Below are 19,991 nucleotides of genomic sequence, written 5' to 3'. Positions count from 1 at the left end.
ACTGACACCGGTTATATTCAATGGTTGTTGCGCGTTCGTAAATTCATCAGTTATTCTGCACTCTGGCATATTCAGACGAGAGTGCTCTGAAATCGGCTTAGATAGCCAGAGTGAATTTACAAACACACCCAAAATATATGGCTCTGGTTAACAATTTGAATGAACAGTCTTCATTACCATGGAAACGATTGCATCACAATGCCAGGCAGTCATTGCGAGTGTACCCATGAGTTTATCAGACCAAATTGCCAGGTTTAGAGTTTCCAAGCCCGTTCTAATCATTATACACTGCTCAAAAAAATAAAGGGAACACTTAAACAACACAATGTAACTCCAAGTCAATCACACTTCTGTGAAATCAAACTGTCCACTTAGGAAGCAACACTGATTGACAATATATTTCACATGCTGTTGTGCAAATGGAATAGACAAAAGGTGGAAATTATAGGCAATTAGCAAGACACCCCCAATAAAGGAGTGGTTCTGCAGGTGGTGACCACAGACCGCTTCTCAGTTCCTATGCTTCCTGGCTGATGTTTTGGTCACTTTTGAATGCTGGCGGTGCTTTCACTCTAGCGGTAGCATGAGACGGAGTCTACAACCCACACAAGTGGCTCAGGTAGTGCAGCTCATCCAGGATGGCACATCAATGCGAGCTGTGGCAAGAAGGTTTGCTGTGTCTGTCAGCGTAGTGTCCAGAGCATGCAGGCGCTACCAGGAGACAGGCCAGTACATCAGGAGACGTGGAGAAGGCCGTAGGAGGGCAACAACCCAGCAGCAGGACTGCTACCTCCGCCTTTGTGCAAGGAGGAGCACTGCCAGAGCCCTGCAAAATGACCTCCAGCAGGCCACAAATGTGCATGTGTCTGCTCAAACGGTCAGAAACAGACTCCATGAGGGTGGTATGAGGGCCCGACGTCCACAGGTGGGGGTTGTGCTTACAGCCCAACACCGTGCAGGACGTTTGGCATTTGCCAGAGAACACCAAGATTGGCAAATTCGCCACTGGCGCCCTGTGCTCTTCACAGATGAAAGCAGGTTCACACTGAGCACGTGACAGAGTCTGGAGACGCCGTGGAGAACGTTCTGCTGCCTGCAACATCCTCCAGCATGACCGGTTTGGCGGTGGGTCAGTCATGGTGTGGGGTGGCATTTCTTTGGGGGGCCGCACAGCCCTCCATGTGCTCGCCAGAGGTAGCCTGACTGCCATTAGGTACCGAGATGAGATCCTCAGACCCCTTGTGAGACCATATGCTGACACATGCACATTTGTAAGTGTTTGTTTACAAACATTGGAGTAAAACAAGCTTATATTTTGGGTGCTGATGGGATATGACAGTTGAACTAAGCCCATGAGGCATTTACAAGTTATATTCTTTAAGAATCAATGGGTATACAGTATACATTTAGTATTCAGAACCCTTGGCTTTTTCCACATTACAGCCTTATTTTAAAATTGATTAAATATTCGTTTTTCTTCTAATCTACCCACAATACCCCATAATGACGAAGCAAAAATAATTTTTTAGAAATGTTTGTCCAAAAATGGATGTAACTAAGGATTCTAGCTTTAATCATTGTTTTCTATGGGATAGAACATTAACACACAAGGAAACCGCATGGCAATAATTATGAATGAGTAATAAAATGTAGATTCTTTAAAACTAGCGACCAGAGATCTAACAACTATGCTTTTACAATTTTTGGTGGGTTTCTTCCAAAGCAACTGCAGAGACAAATATTGAGCGTGGAAAGATTTCCTCATGTTGCTGGGGGGGAAAAATTGGAAAAAAAGCACGGGATCAGTTCACGGGAAACCATTTTGTTTTTAATAATTACAGATATTTACAGAGATGAGTTAAAGCAGAATTAAGCACATCCAACCAGCAAACATGTTAGAACACAAATCATGGACTAAGTTTTTTAAAAAAATTTTTACAGATACTGAGTGGATCTCAATTGTATTGGGAGGAACTTCTGATCTTCTGCTCCAATGCATTTTTAGAAGGAGAGGAGGCGAGGAATCAAAGAAATACAATTGAAATGAACCCTTTTTCTGGTTTTAATGGCCGTTGCTGTAGCGTTAGGAACATTTTCAAGAACTACCGGTTCAGTTCATCTGTTGGTCCCTCAAGAGACAATGTCAAGTGAATGTATTCCTGTGAGTTCATCATAAAACACAGTTCATAAATAAAACAAAAAATGATGACACTGATGTGCTGTCGAAAGTGAGATGGCTTTGAAAAAGTTTAACCTCCCCTTACGTGGATGAAGAGAATCTTGGTCCTTGAAAAGTGTGTGTGTGTGTGCTTTCGAGTTTGCGACTAATCGGTGAATATGCCACAGCTTCATTATCTCTCTCTGTCTCCCTCCATCCTTCTTTTCACCCACATATTGGCGTGCCAGCTAATTGAAGCCCTTTAACTTGGGATTATCTAATTAATCTTATTACTCCGTTATCAAATTAATGCGGGTCAGATTTCATCAAATAATTCTCATCCAAGAGGGCTTTTTCATTTCTCTAGGAAACACAAACGTTCTAATCTCAAAGCTCATTTTCGCTGGGGATTTAAGAGGCAAATTGTTATTTCGCTTAAAAGGGGAGAGTCTTATCTCTGCACTGAATGTGTTGAATTATTAATTGATGGCAATGCATTGTGGACTCAATTTAAGATACTACTGGTTCCTTATTTGATATGGGAAGTAAGTTATCTTTTCTTTATGCACTTCAAGGGTCTAGTATGGATGATATTAGACTTTCCTGATTAATTTCCTCCCTTAAGGATGTACATATGTACACACAACATTATCTGTGTGTGTGTGTGTGTGTGTGTGTGCGCATGAAACATTGCTAAAACCTACAGTAGAGCTCTGCCTATTCACTAACCCCAGGTCAGTTGTAGTGCAGGACAGCATGTACACTTTGACAATGCCTTCCCCCACCACCATGTCCAGTCCTGAACTGAACCATTAGAATCAGTGTAGCAAAGTCCAAATCTCCAGCCTGCCAGTTACAGACATCCAACACGGTTTGTCACATTGTGCACTAGTGTATGCAGACAATAACTTAAAAGATTCGATCATTCAGGCGTGATGTAGCTCTATACTGTGTTTACAACCTGGTCTCAGAGCATTTCGTATTATTCTGTATGTAAATCCAAGACACTCCATTTAGTATGATATGTTACATTTGCTATGGTTACTTAAGGCTTTACCGAAATGTGGTCGGTTGGGGTGGAAGTGTAACGCGAACAACTAGCAACCCAAAGGTTGCGAGTTTGAATCTCATAACGGAAAACTTTAGCAACTTTAACTGCCTACTATTTTTTAGTTACTTTGCAACAACTAGCATGCTAGCTAACCCTTCCCCTAACACTTTAACTTAACCCCTAGCCTAGCTAACGAACATTAGCCACCTATCTAGAATTCGTAACATATTGTACGTATAGCAAATTGGTAATATTGTACATTTTGCAAATTGGTAACGAATAGAAATTCGTAACATATCATACGAAATGGGTGATGGACATCCACAAATTAATACATACAGTTGAAGTCAGAGGTTTACATACATCTTAGCCAAATACATTTAATCCTAATAAGAATTCCCTGTTTTAAGTCAGTTAGGATCACCACTTTATTTTAAGAATGTGAAATGTCAGAATAATAGAGATTTGTTTAAGCTTTTATTTCTTTCATCACATTCCCAGTGGGTCAGAAGTTTACATACACTCAATTAGTATTTGGTAGCATTGCCTTTAAATTGTTTAACTTGAGTCAAAAGTTTCGGGTAGCCTTCCACAAGCTTTCCACAATAAGTTGGGTGAATTTTGGCCCATTCCTCATGACAGAGCGGGTTTAACTGGGTCAGGTTTGTAGGCCTCCTTGCTCGCACATGCTTTTTCAGTTCTACCCACACATTTTCTATAGGATTGAGGTCAGGGCATTGTGATGGCCACTCCAATACCTTGACTTTGTTGTCCTTAAGCCATTTTGCCACAACTTTGGAAGTATGCTTTGGGTCATTGTCCATTTGGAAGACCCATTTGCGACCAAGCTTTAACTTCCTGACTGATGTCTTGAGATGTTGCTTCAATATATCCACAAAATTTTCTTGCCTCATGATGCCATCTATTTTGTGAAGTGCACCAGTCCCTCCTGCAGCAAAGCACCCCCACAACATGATGCTGTTAACCCCGTGCTTCACGGTTGGGATGGTGTTCTTCGGCTTGCAAGCATCCCTCTTTTTCCTCCAAACATGACAATAGTCATTATGGCCAAACAGTTCTATTTTTGTTTCATCAGACCAGAGGACATTTCTCAAAAAGTACAATCTTTGTCCCCAGGTGCAGTTGCAAACCATAGTCTGGCTTTTTTGTCGGTTTTGGAGTAGTGGCTTCTTCCTTACTCAGCGGCCTTTCAGGTTATGTCGATATAGGACTCGTTTTACTGTGGATATAGATACTTTTCTACCTGTTTCCTCCAGCATCTTCACAAGGTCCTTTGCTGTTGTTCTGGGATTGATTTTTACTTTTTGCACCAAAGTACGTTCATCTCTAGGAGACAGAACGCGTCTCCTTACTGAGCTGCTTGGTCCCATGGTGTTTATACTCGCGTACTATTGTTTGTACAGATGAACGGGGTACTTTCAGGCGTTTGGAAATTGCTCCCAAGGATGAACCAGACTTGTGGAGATCTACAATTTTTTTCTGAGGTCTTGGATGATTTCTTTTGATTTTCCCATGATGTCAAGCAAAGAGGCACTGAGTTTGAAGGTAGGCCTTCAATACATCCACAGGTACATCTCCAATTGACTCAAATGATGTCAATTAGCCTATCAGAAGTTCCTAAAGCCATGACATAATTTTCTGGAATTTTCCAAGCTGTTTAAAGGCACAATCAACTTAGTGTTTGTAAACGTCTGACCCATGGGAATTGTGATTAAGTGAAATAATCTGTCTGTAAACAATTGTTGGAAAAATTACCTGTGTCATGCACAAAGTAGATGTCCTCACCGACTTGCTAAAACTATTGTTTGTTAACAAGAAATAATTTGTGGAGTGGTTGAAAAACGAGTTTTAATGACTCTAACCTAAGTATAAGTAAACTTCCGACTTCAACTGTACCATACACTAAATGGATTCTCAGATTTACATACAGAATAATACAAAATGCTCTGAGACCAGGTTGGTATTTCAACAGAATGGTAAGAGTAACCATGTTTTCATCAGAACCATGGCCGGCTACTGTGCTCCATAACGTTCATTCCTTTTTAAAGATTTAACCATTTGGATTACCTAAGACATTGGGCCTCATTTATAAAATCAGTTGCTATACTAAATTTAAGCATTCAATCAGTTCTCAAAGTGTTAGTATGCACAATTTAAAGAGCGACTGCCTTTAAAAAGCAACAAATCCCTTTGAAAACGGCCTATGTAGCACCGATATGAGTCAGAAAGTTATTCTAGTGTCAAAATTGACTCGTGTAAATAGGATAATTTTGGTCATAAAGTCAGTCTCGTCTAAAACGGAGTTTGGAACATCCGTGCGTCACAACGGGTAAATGAAGGTTGGGATTTGACAATGTCCATTTGCCCACTAACGGGGTGAACAGCTGCAGTGATTTCTCTCTATCCAGTAGCATAGACAGTGAGTCAGACCTGCCCAGCAGCTCTGACTTTGTTTATTTAAGACAACATGTCGCACATTTGTTTTACTTCAGAAATACTGCCCTGGATGTAAAGTTGCACAACTAAAACATCCTCTTCACAAACATCAACATTAATTACAGATTTCTTTAGTTATCTTAGATTAATTCTGGGGATTTTGAGGAAGGGAACTAGGCTACAGTGTCTCGTGGTAAACATTCCTCAAACGTAGAATCGGTCAGGAAGACTGAAATCTCGTTTTTCTAATGAGCAACAGAAAAACACACGTGCCAAACAGCGTGTTCTGTGGTTCTTTAAAAATATTTCCCCATTAAACTGCTTTCACTCAGCATCTATGGTGATCAACTACATTTTTATATGCTGGGAATGGTAAAGGACTATGGCAACATAGACTTATCAAGTTTGAAGTATACAGACTTACAGTTGCCCATACTTCAGTGCTGAGGACGATGCACTATCCTTCAAATATCTGTTGACCGACAAATGATAGTTTGAATCTTTGTGCTATCAGTGTATCGGATGATCTACAAAAATGCTTCCTACTGCATATTTTCTTGTCAAGCTCAAGGTTGTTCAAGATTTAACTCTTAAAACATTGGCATAATTTACATTTACGTGTATGCGCAATTTACAATAAAATCTGTGCACAAAAACACTTTAGAAATGAGGCCCTTGGTCTGTATGCGCGACGTGTTCCACTGGCTTTCTTCACCAACTGACCAACCCGCCAGGCAGCTGAAAGGAATTGGAACAATCGATGCAAGTGCAATCAGAAACATGGTGTAGATTGGATCTTTGAGGCACTTCTTAAATAAAAATAAACTTTCGTCTCAGTTTTTTTTCTGTTAATGAAAATCAATGCTGAGGAAAAGAAAACAAAAAGAAAGTTCATGGTCATGAATAAAACGTGCCACTTTGCATCAATAGAAAGGCATCATCAATTTGGAGTTGCTACCTACATTATAATACACAATAACTTGTATCATCATTTTTTCCTTCGTCATTGTACATTCTTATTATGCTCGAGGCAGCGGAGCCTCCTACAAGTTAAAAAAACTTTAAAAAATGAATTAACAAAACAAAGTGCACATAACTTCAAGTTCTAGTCGTAGAACTGTCATATTCCATCCAGGGATGCGAGGGGCGGGACTGTCAAATCTGTTTTACGATGGCAGGCACAGAATGAAGTCGCTTTCTGTTTTTCAAATGACATAGCCAGCCGTGCTGCTGACACAGAGGGAGTTGTTGGGGAAACAAACAAAAATTGTGAAGACAATCAACAACCAAGTTTTGGGAATGTTCCTGTGTCCTTTTTTATGTTGACCACCTCCAAAGAGTTTTTCCCAGGTGACAAAATAATGCAATGCATTATGGGGGATCCACAAAGAAAAGAAAAGTATCATTTTCGCACTCATGTCCTCGAACCTCGTGCAAAGCCGGGAGTTTCTTGTCCTCCCTCCATCCCAGAGGGAGTTGTTCATAGATTTGGCTGAGAGGGGGTGGACAGACACAGGTGGGAGAAGAGGTCTCTTCTCCCTCATACAGACTCCTCTGCGGATAGCAGCAGGGGGTTGATGTATTCAAATCCCTCAAACTCGGACTGGTCTATTCTCTTGATGACGTCCCTGGGAGAGGAGAGGGAGAAAAGAGGAGAGAGAGAGAATGGGGAAAAGGGTCATTTTAACTCGGAACATATAAAAAATGCTACAATGTGCTACTTTAGCCTGATTGGCAGCTTTAGACTTATTTTCTAGACATTTGTGCAAGATAGTTATACGTAGGGAGGCGACGAACATCGCCGGTTCGCTTCCCATGTCAGACACTCATCTTCAAATATAGCCGTGTGACTCGTTGGCTACTTTGTCTACTTTGTCTACCCACAAATTGTGTGTCTATTGGTTTCCTGTGTTTCATGGTTTTCGTGGCTATATGTGTTGCTTTTACCCGATCAGTCCCGAGACCCCAGCAAAAATCAGCTTTTCATTTACCTGCATGTCCAGCCCTTATATTCAGCCTCAATATGAAGTGTTTTACCATTTTCTTTTCACGACAACCAGGGCTACAAGTAGAAATCAAAACTATTTGATATAAATAGTTGTATTCATGAGTTTTATTGACAAATGTCAATAACAAAATAAGGTCCTCCAAAGCAAAAACCTGGGGAATTTGTTTTGTTATTTGAATGCTGTAAGTACAGAAATTGCTGGCTCATTGGGAAATGAATATCCAACTAGTCAGTGGCAACTGTTTGGAGTTTGCGACAGTAACTATGTGAACTTATTACAATATTATAGACACTATATTCTGGGATTTCCTATGATCTATGTAGAAGAACCCCATACCTTCTAATGACCCTCGTGTAACATATGTGACCGCCATATGTTACATTTGCGTGTTTGTGAGTCTCTCAGATTTGCATATATAGCTTTTAGTAGTTTCTAGCTCAAACCATTCAGACATTTTTGTAAAATGTCCTAGCTCCGGGCTCCTTCGGGATCTGCCCTTGTCTCACAAACACCGCTCTAGGTCAGCCCTCCTTAATCACACATACTAATGGTTGATATCTACAGACGCAGAAGGAATAGAAAAATCCAATGGTACAATTCTCCAGTATTTTTGTATACTATTTTTTTTAGCCAGTAGTTCTGAAAGTACCGCTCAGGAGCCAAAAGTGGTCCCTGAAAATTGCTTTGCATTCTCTCAACTAGCGACACCTGGAATGCTTTTCCAACAGTCTTAAAGGAGTTTGCACTTTTCTGCTTTTCCTTCAGTCTGCGGTCCAACTCATCCCAAACCATCTCACTTTGGTTGAGGTCGGGTGTTTGTGGAGGCCAGGTCATCTGATGCAGTGCTCCATCACTCTCCTTCTTGGTCAAGTAGCCCTCACACAGCCTGGAGGTGTGTTGGGTCAGTGTGTTATTTCATCGTTTTGATGTCTTCACTATTATTCTACAAAGTAGAAAATAGTAAAAATAAAGAAAAACCTTTGAATGAGTAGGTGTGTCCAAACTTTTGGACTGGTACTGTATGTCACATATGTGCATCACGTCATTGCTTTCTCTCTTGCTATGTTGTGGGTGCATGATGTACCTCTTGTTAGCTGTCACTCAAATGGTGAAGTGCTGAAGCTCATTGGTTAAACTTGAATTGCTAGGAGGCTGGCCCACGAGGGGGAAAATGTAGTGCAGCACAGCTTCTAGAAAAACAGTTGCTTTCAGACTAGGGATTTCGTGGCTAATTGAGGTAAGACAGTCATTCTTCTCATAGATTATGCATGTGTGAACTACACATTGACACATCCAGCCCAAAGCGGGAAGTTTAAAAAAATACGAAGTAGTCGCCAGAGTTCTGGAGCATGTCTTTTAAAGGGTATAGACATGCAAAATTCAGGAGTTACCTTTACAGCTCTCCTATTCACAGGGAATCTTTGGCAGTCGGGTGACAATAGTCCTATTTCAAGTCATACATGGACATCACTACTAGGGCGCCAATGAGGAAGGCTATGATCCACCTAGCAGCTTACAGTAATTTCAAGCCAGCAATGTTCAAAGAACCTCACCACTGTTCTAACACACAAAATCTACCATTAAACCCCAGCAAAAAAAATGTCCCTTTTGCACAATGTGAAAAAAGAACAGAATGTTGGTTGCCTCATCAGTGAACTCTGCCTGTGCTTATTACTCTCTCCCCAGCTGAGCCCCCGGTTGGTTCCATTAACAAAGCGGTAATCATCTATAAATGAAGTGAACCGTGTGACTGGTTTGGAGTGGCTGTGTAAAAATAAATGTACTACTCTGAGAGCGTAGCTTCTGCTGCAGCTGCTTCTCCAACAACAGCAACATATTGTTCCGCTGCATCTCAAATGGCACCCTATTCCTGTTCTAGTGCACTACTTTTGACCAGAGTCCTGTCAAAAGTAGTGCACTCTATAGGCGAAAAGGGTGCCATTTGAGATGCAGCCCTCATCTGCCGTAGTGAAGAAGGCTGACCGCACTCCCCAGGAGTGGAGGGTGGAGCCACAGGAAGGAGGCCTCTTGCTGGGGAAAGAGAGCGGAATAGAGAGGCTTCCGTACTGGAGATGTAGGTTGTCTTTAAACACTGGTCCTGTTTGGTTGTGGTTATTTTGCCTGTAATGGCTGAGGTGAGGTTTAATGTTGGTCGAGCTGATCCTAGACCAGTTTTAAGGAGAAGACTCATCTCCGGCTCATTGTAATCTAGATCCAGACACTAACACACCACCATGCCTTTAGAATTCCATTCAACACACTGAAATACACCCAGAAAATGCAATCTGTAAGATTCAACTGAAATGATACAAACAGCCTAAAATGATCGATGGATATTCTATCTGTGAGCACACTTGGGTGCACACAGTAGGTGCTGCTAGCTAGATAACATTGTTTGAGTGAAGTCAGCGAGTAGCAGAAAACTTGAGGCAGTGAGAAAAGGAGGGGAAAGGCACAAGACCACAAAAGAGAAACAGAGAGAGGAGCGAACATTTGGGACACAACCAAAACAAACAAGAGTGCTCACTAGCACAAATGTTGCCTTTTTTCCAGAGACAGCTTAAAAGTGCTACCAGATGCGGAGAGCGAGCAACACAGAGAACAAGAGCGAGATGGAGAAAGCGGGGGAGAAGGAGACTGAGAAAATGAGAACCAAGTGAGAGGAGGAAAGGGAGAAAGAAAGAATTATAAGAGGGGGAAAAAGGTTGTCAGAGCTGGGAGCTGAGAGAGAGGGGGTGGGTGGATGAGGTTCAAGGAAAGAAAGACAGGCAGCTTTGTATTTCACGGTGGTGCCCACACACACACAGCATTCATAAAACAAAGTGGGACGGACCCAATCCAATCAACCTCCTCACACTACCTACAATACAGATCCAGGGATTTTTTTAAATTTCGACCCTGTCTATAGACAAAAAATAAAGCCTTTGAATCTCTGTGGCTAGCCATAGAAAAGACTGAATCCTTATTGCTTTCGGTCTCGCCGTACTCGCCATTTCCAAGACTGGTGAAGTCACGGCACTGGCAAAAGCAAATGAAATCCTCTCTCTCCTAGCTCCTTGGCAAGGGCTCTCAGGAAGCTAGGGTTTTTTAATGCAGCAAAGTAAATCGTAACAAGGAGGGTTTACCCATTTTCTCCCTCCCACTCACTCTTTCTCTCACTTTTCTTTTTTCGTCTGCCAAACCCATCACAGAAGAGGAGGGGGCGTGATTTACATCACTCCCTCTCCCGCTCGGCAGGAGTGGGCGACATCACCCCTCTCTCCTGAGCAACACAGACAGAGGGAGAGAGAGAGGCATCGCGTCTCTCCTTTTGAAGTGCCGTGGGGCTGCCATGCCATGGCGTTTGAAGCCTGCTTGAGATCTTGTCTCCTATTGAACTGGCAGAGCTGCCAACTCACAACCCCCCTTCACCTCTTTCTCCTCCTCCCCAACGCTAAACCCTGCAGACTGTCAGAGCGAACCTCAAATCCCGCCGCAAATTACCCCAGACAAGTGTGTGAGCCCCCAGTTGGCCCTAATGAGATGAGAGGTGCAGCTCTGGTTGATCTGACACACCTCGGCTGTCAGAACCCCAGAGATACTGTGGGCTTATACTGAGGGTAGATGGATAGATGATGGGACTATGTTAGAGTTCGAAACAGACAAAGGCAGGTAGGATACAGAATTGGAAGTTCAAATTGACTTAAAAGAAACAACATATAGACTTATGTACCACAGTTTCCAAGTATTCTGAAAACTGTATGTTCCTCGGAGTGCCTAGAATTTGTATTGTTCTCAGCCTTTTTCTTCTGATTTTTACGGCCTCTGATTGCCAATACATTTATATAGAAAGCTGAATGAATAGAAAACAAACATTGAGCCTTAACATGAAATTAGTCCACAATGTACAATTTAATTTTGCTAGCACAGACTGGAATATGTTCCGGGATTCTTCCGATGGCATTGAGGAGTACACCACATCAGTCACTGGCTTTATCAATAAGTGTCACCACAGTGACTGTACGTACATACCCCAACCAGAAGCCATGGATTACAGGCAACATTCGCACTGAGCTAAAGGGTAGAGCTGCCGCTTTCAAGGTGCGGGACTCTAACATGGAAGCTTACAAGAAATCCTGCTATGCCCTGCGACGAGCCATCAAACAGGCAAAGCGTCAATACAGGGCTAAGATTGAATCATACTACACCGGCTCTGACGCTCGCGGATGTGGCAGGGCTTGCAAACTATTACAGACTACAAAGGGAAGCACAGCCGAGAGAGCTGCCCAGTGACACAAGCCTACCAGACGAGCTCAATAACTTCTATGCTCGCTTCGAGACAAATAACACTGAAACATGCATGAGAGCATCAGCTGTTCTGGACGACTGTGATCACGCTCTCCGCAGCCGATATGAACAAGGCCGCAGGGCCAGACGGATTACCAGGACGTGTACTCCAAGCATGCGCTGACCAACTGGCAAGTGTCTTCACAGACATTTTCAACCTCTCCCTGTCTGAGTCTAATACCCACATGTTTCATACCAGAAACCCTAGACCCACTCCAATTTGCATACTGCACCAACAGATCCACAGATGATGCAATCTCTGTTGCACTCCACACTGCCCTTTCACACCTGGACAAAAGGAACACCTATGTGAGAATGCTATTCATTGACTACAGCTCAGCGTTCAACACCATAGTGCCCTCAAAGTTCATCACTAAGGACCCTGGGACTGAACACCTCCCTCTGCAACTGGATCCTGGACCTCCTGATGGGCCGCCCCCAGGTGGTAAGGGTAGGTAACAACACATCCGCCACGTCGATCCTCAACACGGGGTCCCTCAGGGGTGCGTGCTCAGTCACCTCCTGTACTCCCTGTTCACTCATGACTGCACGGCCAGGCACGACTCCAACACCATCATTAAGTTTGCTGTTGACACAACAGTGGTAGGCCTGATCACAGACAACGATGAGACAGCCTATAAGGAGGTGGTCAGAGACCTGACCGTGTGGTGCAAGGACAACAACCTCTCCCTCAACGTGATCGAGACAAAGGAGATGATTGTAGACTACAGGAAAAGGAGGACCGAGCATGCCCCCATTCTCATCGACGGGGCTGTAGTGGAGCAGGTTGAGAGCTTCAAGTTCCTTGGCGTCCACATCACCAACAAACTAACATGGTCCAAGCACACCAAGACAGTCGTGAAGAGGGCACGACAAAACCTATTCCCTCTCAGGAGACTGAAAAGATTTGTCATGGGTCCTCAGATCCTCAAAAAGTTCTACAGCTGCACCATCGAGAGCATCCTGACGGGTTGCATCACTGCCTGGTATAGCAACTGCTCGGCCTCCAACCGCAAGGCACTACAGAGGGTAGTGCGTATGGCCCAGTACATCACCAGGGCCAAGTTTCCTGCCATCCAGGGTCTCTATACCAGGCGGTGTCAGAGGAAGGTGCTAAAAATTGCCAAAGACTCCAGCCACCCTAGTCATAGACTGTTCTCTCTGATACCGCACGGCAACCGGTACTGGGGCGCCAAGTCTAGGTCCAAAAGGCTTCTACCCCCAAGCCATAAGACTCCTGAACAGCTAATAAAATGTCTACCCAGACTATTTGCATTGCCTCCCTCCCCCCTTCTACACTGCTGCTACTCTCTGTTAGTATCTACGCATAGTCACTTTAATAACTCTACCTACATGTACATATTACCTCGACACCGGTACCCATACCCTCTGTATATAGCCCCGCTATTGTTATTCTTATCTCTTACCTTTTTTGAGGTATTTTCTTAAAACAGCATTGTTGGTTCATGGCTTGTAAGTAAGCATTTCACTGTAAGGTCTACTACACCTGTTGTATTCGGCGCATGTGACATAACATTTGATTTGATTTTAATGAAAATGTTGACAAACTTCAGCCCAGTAATATGTGGCTTAGACACATTGGAATAGTTTCCTGCAGCCGTGGAGAAAAGCCTGGCTTGTTTGTCATACTCTGGCTACAGAGCCCCTCGGTAGGACAGCAGCCACCTCTGTTGCTATGCCAAATCTTTTCAGCCCATTCTTTTGAAGTTAATCTAAAACAAGGATTCTGTCAAAGCCCCTGTGGACAACATGTCCACATTGATCAAAACATGGCGTATACACTGGAGAAAGAAGTCATTGTTGGAACCAAGGGCATTTTCTTTTTCTCATTGAAGACAATTCTTTTCAAAAACATTGAGTCAGGGACATTGCATAGTACCACTCGTAAACAGACTGAAGAAACGTGGATAGCTGTGACAATATTAGATGTTGACACTTATGTTGCAGATTCTCAGGTGACGAATGCTCTCTGGTTGTTCAATTTTGAGATCTTCACCACTACTATCATAGACTATTGATGACTTTGAATGACCGTTATGCACTGAGTGTACAAAACATTAAGAACACCTGCTCTTTCCATGACAGACTGACCAGGTGAACGCTATGATCCCTTATTGATGTCACCTGTTAAATCCACTTCAATCATTGTAGATGAAGGGGAGGAGACGGGTTAAATACGTTTTTTTTAAAGCCTTGAGACACGGATTGTGTATGTGTGCCATTCAGAGGGTGAATGGGCAAGACAAAAAAATTAAGTGCCTTTGAATGGGGTATGGTAGTAGGTGTTAGGTACACCAGTTTGTGTCAAGAAATGCAACACTGCTGGGTTTTTCATGCTCAACAGTTTCCTGTGTGTATCGAGAATGGTCCACCACCCAAAGGTCATCCAGCCAACTTCACACTACTGTGAGAAGCTTCGGAGTCAACATGGGCCAGCATCCCTGTGGAACACTTTCGACACCTTGCCTTGTAGAGTCCATTCCCCCTACTAATTGAGGCTGTTCGAGGGCAAAAGGGGGGGGGGTACAACGCAACGGTGTTCCTAATGCTTGGTATAATCAGTGTAGATATCCATGGAGCCCCAAAGTGGCAGTAAAACGAGTCACATGTTGAACAACCCTATATAGACTCGGTCCAGAAACAACCCCTAGTGCCTAGCCCCTCCTAGACACTTTGTGGAGATATGAGATCTTTTTGATATGTGTAAGACAGCTCAACCTTGCTCTCTGATAGGTAGAATTTTCACCATATTGTTTAAACGTATGAAATCAAGTGTCTCATAGTGGGTAGGGGCTAGGGGTTGTTCCTGGTCCCTAGTCTCAGACTCCAGTCTCCAATCCCTTATGGCACAGAGGTGACAGACTGGATTGGACTGGTCCTGAGAGAGGAGTGCACCCTACTGGCCAACAACCATCACTATTCCCAGAGTTTAACTGGCCTTGCCCTGTCTAGCTCCCCTATCCACTAACCGTCCATATGTTATCAAGTTATTATAACACTAGTTATAAAACACTGAAACACTACCAGCTATTTGCAGTACTCTATAACATTAGTGTTTTTAAAAAATGTGGTTCAATGACTCGTTAAATATCTAGTCTTGATCAAATATGTAGTCTTCTGTTAGGCTCGTCATGTCGGTTTAGAGGGTGTTTACTTACTCATCGTCTGGTGTTAGCTGCACTGGCTCGTTAGTGAACTGGGTGTCAAAGTTCTCCAGGCCATAGTCGTCTGCGATCTGGGGCTTGAAGGGCGGGGCCATCTGTTTCTTCTCCAGCTGCATGGGGAGACAAGCACAACAACTTGGATGGAGAATTGGAGGATAATAGCAGACAATATTGTCACTCCTATTTGCCATGTTTTCAATTTAATTCAATTTTGCCCTCAGGCCTGGAGGGAAGAAAAAGTAATTCCGCTACCTAAGAATAGTAAAGCCCCCTTTACTGGCTCAAATAGCCGACTAATTAGCCTGTTACCAACCCTTTGTAAACTTTTGGAAAAAATGGTGTTTGCCCAGATGCAATGCTATTTTACAGTAAACAAATTGACAACAGACTTTCAGCATGCTTATAGGGAAGGACATTCAACAAGCCCAGCACACAAATGACTGATGATTGGCTGAGAGAAACTGATGATAAAAAGATTGGGAGCTGTTTTGTTAACCTTCAGTGCGCTTTTGACATTATCGATCATAGTCTGCTGCTGGAAAATTATGGTTTTACACCCCCTGCTATATTGTGGATAAAGAGTTACCTGTCTAACAGAAGACAGAGGGTGTTCTTTAATGGAAGCCTGTCCAACATAATCCGGAATTCCCCAGGGCAGCTGTCTAGGCCCCTTTTTAAAATCTTTACTAACGACATGAGAATAGCCAGTGTGTCTATGTATGCGGATGACTCAACACATCAGCTACTACAGTGACTGAAATGACTGCAACACTTAACAAAGAGCTGCAGTTAGTTTCAGAATGTGTGGAAAGGAACAAGTTAGTCCTAAATATTTCAAAAACTAAAAGCATTGTATTTGGGACAAACCCTAAACCTCAACTAAATCTTGTAATGAATAATGTGGAAATTTAGCAAGTTGAGGTGATTAAACTGCTTGGAGTAACCCTGGATTGTAGAACTTTCATGGACAAAACATGTCGATTCAAAATTAGCTAAGATGGAGAGAAGTCTGTCCATAATAAAGTGCTGCTCTGCGTTCTTAACAACACCATCAACAAGGCAGGTGCTAGAGGCCCTAGGTTTGTCGCACCTGGACTACCGTTCAGTCGTGTTGTCAGGTACCACAAAGAGGGACTTTGGCTCAGAACAGGGCAGCACAGCTGGCCCTTAAATGTACACAGAGAGCTAACATTAATTATATGCATGTTAATCTCTCATGGCTCATAGTGGAGGAGAGATTGACTTCATCACTACTTGTTTTTGTAGGAAGTGTTGACAAACTGAATGCACCAAGATGTCTGTTTAAAATGCTAGCACACAGCTCAGACACCCATGCATACTCCACAAGACATGCCACCAGATGTCTCTTCACAATCCACAAGTCCAAAACAGACTATGGGTGGCGCATAGTACTACATAGAGCCATGACTACATGGAACTCTATTCCACACAGGTAACTGAAGCAAGCAGTAGAATCAGATTTTAAAAACAGATAAAAATACACCTTATGGAACAGCAGGGACTGTGAAGAGACACACACAGGTACAGACACGCATTCGCACACGGGCGCTAGCATAAGCACTCTACACACACATACATTGTACTATTGTTGTATGGTGGTATCATACATTTTGTGTTGTGGATATATGGTGGTGTGACTGCTATATGATGTACTGTTTTATCTTTTGTGTAATGTGTCTTAATGTGTTTGGACCCCAGGAGGAGTAGCTGCTGCCCTAATAAAATACAAATACAAACAACACTGTCATTAGTGCACACCGTAGAAAAACATTTTGCAACGGACGACTAAAACAAGCATTTCTAGAAAGTACAAGGTTCAGGTAGTCCCTCCATGTTTCAGTCCGTTTTCTGTTTTCGGAGCCTAGTAAATATTACCTGGTCCATACTAGCCTGGTTCAGATTGTCACAGAATAGCAATTACATATTTGAAAGGAAACAAATACTTATGTGACCCACACGTTATCTTTGTAAACATTGCACTGTACTGTATGTCTGTTTATTGGCTTTGTTGAATATACAGTATCAGTCAAAGCTTTGGACACAGCTACCCATTCCAGGGTTTTTCCTTTATTTGTACTATTTTCTACATTGTTGAATAATAGTGAAGACATCAAAACTATGAAATAACACACATGGAATCATGTAGTAACCAAAAAAGTGTTAAACAAATCAAAATATATTTTATATTCTTCAAAGTAGCCACCCTTTGCCTTGATGACAGTTTTGCACACTTGGCATTCTCTCAACCAGCTTCATGAGGTAGTCACCTGGAATGCATTTCAATTAACAGGTGTGCCTTGTTAAAAGTTAATTTGTGGAATTTCTTTGAGCCAATCAGTTGTGTTGTGACAAGGTAGGGGTGGTATACAGAAGATAGCCCTATTTTGTAAAAGACTAAGTCCATATTATGGCAATAACAGCTCAAATAAGCAAACAGAGATGACAGTCCATCATTACTTTAAGACATGAATGTCAGTCAATGCGGAAGATTAAGAACTTTTACATTTTCTTCAAGTGCAGTCGCAAAAACTATCGAGCGCTCTGATGAAACTGGTTCTCATGAGGACCGCCACAGGAAAGGCAGACCCAGAGTTACATCTGCTGCAGAAGATAAGTTAGAGTTACCAGCCTCAGAAATCGGCAATTAACCACCTCAGATTGAAGCCCAAATAAATGCTTCACAGAGTTCAAGAAACACACACATCTCAACATCAACTGTTCAGAGGAGACTGCATGAATCAGGCCTTCATGGTGGAATTGCTGCAAAGAAACCACTACTAAAGGACACCAATAAGAAGAAGACTTGCTTTGGGCCAAGAAACACGAGCAATCGACATTAGACCGGTGGAAATCTGACCATGGGTCTGATGAGTCCAAATGAGATTTTTGGTTCCAACCGCCGTGTCTTTGTGAGACGCAGAGTAGGTGAACGGATGCTCTCCGCATGTGTGGTTCCCACCATGAAACATGGAGAAGATGTGATGGTGTGGGGGTGCTTTGCTGGTGGCACTGTCAGTGATTTATTTAGAATTCAAGGCGCACTTAACTAGCATAGTTGGCCTATCATTTGTTTTTCAACAGGATAATGACCCAAAACACACCTCCAGTCTGTGTAAGGGCTATTTGACCAAAAAGGAGAGTAATGGAGTGCTGCATCAGATGACCTGGCCTCCACAATCACCCGACCTCAACCCAATTGAGATGGTTTGGGATGAGTTGGACTGCTGAGGGAAAGAAAAGCAACCAACAAATGCTCAGCATATGTGGGAACTCCAAGACTGTTTGAAAGCATTCGCTGGTTGAGAGAATGCCAAGAGTGTGCAAAGCTGTCATCAAGGCAAAGGGTGGCTACTTTGAAGAATATAAAATATTTTTTGATTTGTTTAACACTTTTTGGGTTATTTCATAGTTTTGACATCTTCAGTATTATTCTACAATGTAGTAAAAAAATAAAAACCCTTGAATGAGTAGGTGTGTCAACTTTTGACTGGTACTGTATATCAGATGAATAAAATAACAGAAAGAAAAAGAGAGAAAAGCAGGGGAGGAAAAAATATGGTGGAAGAAAGGGTGAGCCTATCAATATTGTTAGTGGGTGATTCACTGGGCCCTGCAGAGTGAGTAAGGGTTCACATGTGGTTAGTTTCCATGGTTTTCCAGTCCTTCTCAGTCGTGCAATAGTCCACTGAGGACCTTACATTGTTCGAAGAAAGATGGTATACGTTAGACGGATTTTCAAAACCATCGTTTTTTTTGTTTTATATCCACTCCCCTCCATATGTATTTGGATAGTGAAGCTTGACATTTTTATTTGGCTCTATACTCCATCCAGTATTTTGGATTTGAGATCAAACGTTTCATTTCAGGCGACAGTAGGCTACAGAATGTCTGCTTTTATTTGAGGGTATTTTCATACATATCTGTTTTACCGTTTTAGAAATGAAAGCACTTTATGTACAGTTGAAGTTGGACGTTTACATACACCTTAGCCAAATACATTTAATCTTAGTAAAATTCCCTGTCTTAGGTCAGTTAGGATCACCACTTTATTTTAAGAATGTGAAATGTCAGAATAATAGTAGAGAGATGTATTAATTTATTTATTTCATCACATTCCCAGTGGGTCAGAAGTTTACATACACTCAATTAGTATTTGGTAGCATTGCCTTTAAATTGTTTAACTTGGGTCAAACGTTTCGGGTAGCCTTCCACAAGCTTCCCACAATAAGTTGGGTGAATTTTGGCCCATTCCTCCTGACAGAGCTGGTGTAACTCGCACACGCTTTTTCAGTCTGGCCCACAAATTTTCTATAGGATTGAGGTCAGGGCTTTGTGATGGCCACTCCAATACCTTGACTTTGTTGTCCTTAAGTCATTTTGCCACAACTTTGGAAGTATGCTTGGGGTCATTGTCCATTTGGAAGACCCATTTGTGACCAAGCTTTAACTTCCTGACTGATGTCTTTAGATGTTGTTTCAATATATGCACATAATTTTCCTTCCTCATAAAGCCATCTATTTTGTGAAGTACACCAGTCCCTCCTGCAGCAAAGGACCCCCACAACATGATGCTGCCACCGCCGTGCTTCACGGTTGGGATGATGTTCTTTGGCTTGCAAGCTTCCCCCTTTTTCCTCCAAACATAACGATGGTCATTATGGCCAAACAGTTATATATTTTTTTCATCAGCACAGAGGACATTTCTCCAAAAAATACGATCTTTGTCCCCATGTGCAGTTGCAAACCGTAGTCTGGCTTTTTTTATGGCGGTTTCGGAGCAGTGG

General features: G+C 42.5%; 1 protein-coding gene across 4 annotated transcripts in view; it reads right to left on the bottom strand.

The window, feature by feature from the left end:
* Positions 1 to 1,806: 1,806 nt before the first annotated feature.
* The window catches only part of prkcz (protein kinase C, zeta), a 151,832-nt gene continuing 133,647 nt past the window's right edge, over positions 1,807 to 19,991 (bottom strand). For all 4 annotated transcript variants that reach the window (XM_055930865.1, XM_055930867.1, XM_055930868.1 and 1 more), the window contains 2 exons: positions 15,181 to 15,296; positions 1,807 to 7,294 (listed from right to left, as the gene is read on the bottom strand). In XM_055930865.1, the coding sequence (XP_055786840.1) occupies positions 7,207 to 7,294; positions 15,181 to 15,296 (204 nt within the window). In that variant the 3' untranslated portion in view covers positions 1,807 to 7,206. The remainder of the gene's footprint in view (positions 7,295 to 15,180; positions 15,297 to 19,991) is intronic.

The sequence above is a fragment of the Salvelinus fontinalis genome, chromosome 8 (assembly GCF_029448725.1).
Source record: "Salvelinus fontinalis isolate EN_2023a chromosome 8, ASM2944872v1, whole genome shotgun sequence".
In the NCBI taxonomy this organism is placed as follows: domain Eukaryota; kingdom Metazoa; phylum Chordata; class Actinopteri; order Salmoniformes; family Salmonidae; genus Salvelinus; species Salvelinus fontinalis.
This window is presented reverse-complemented; position numbering and strand designations above follow the sequence as displayed.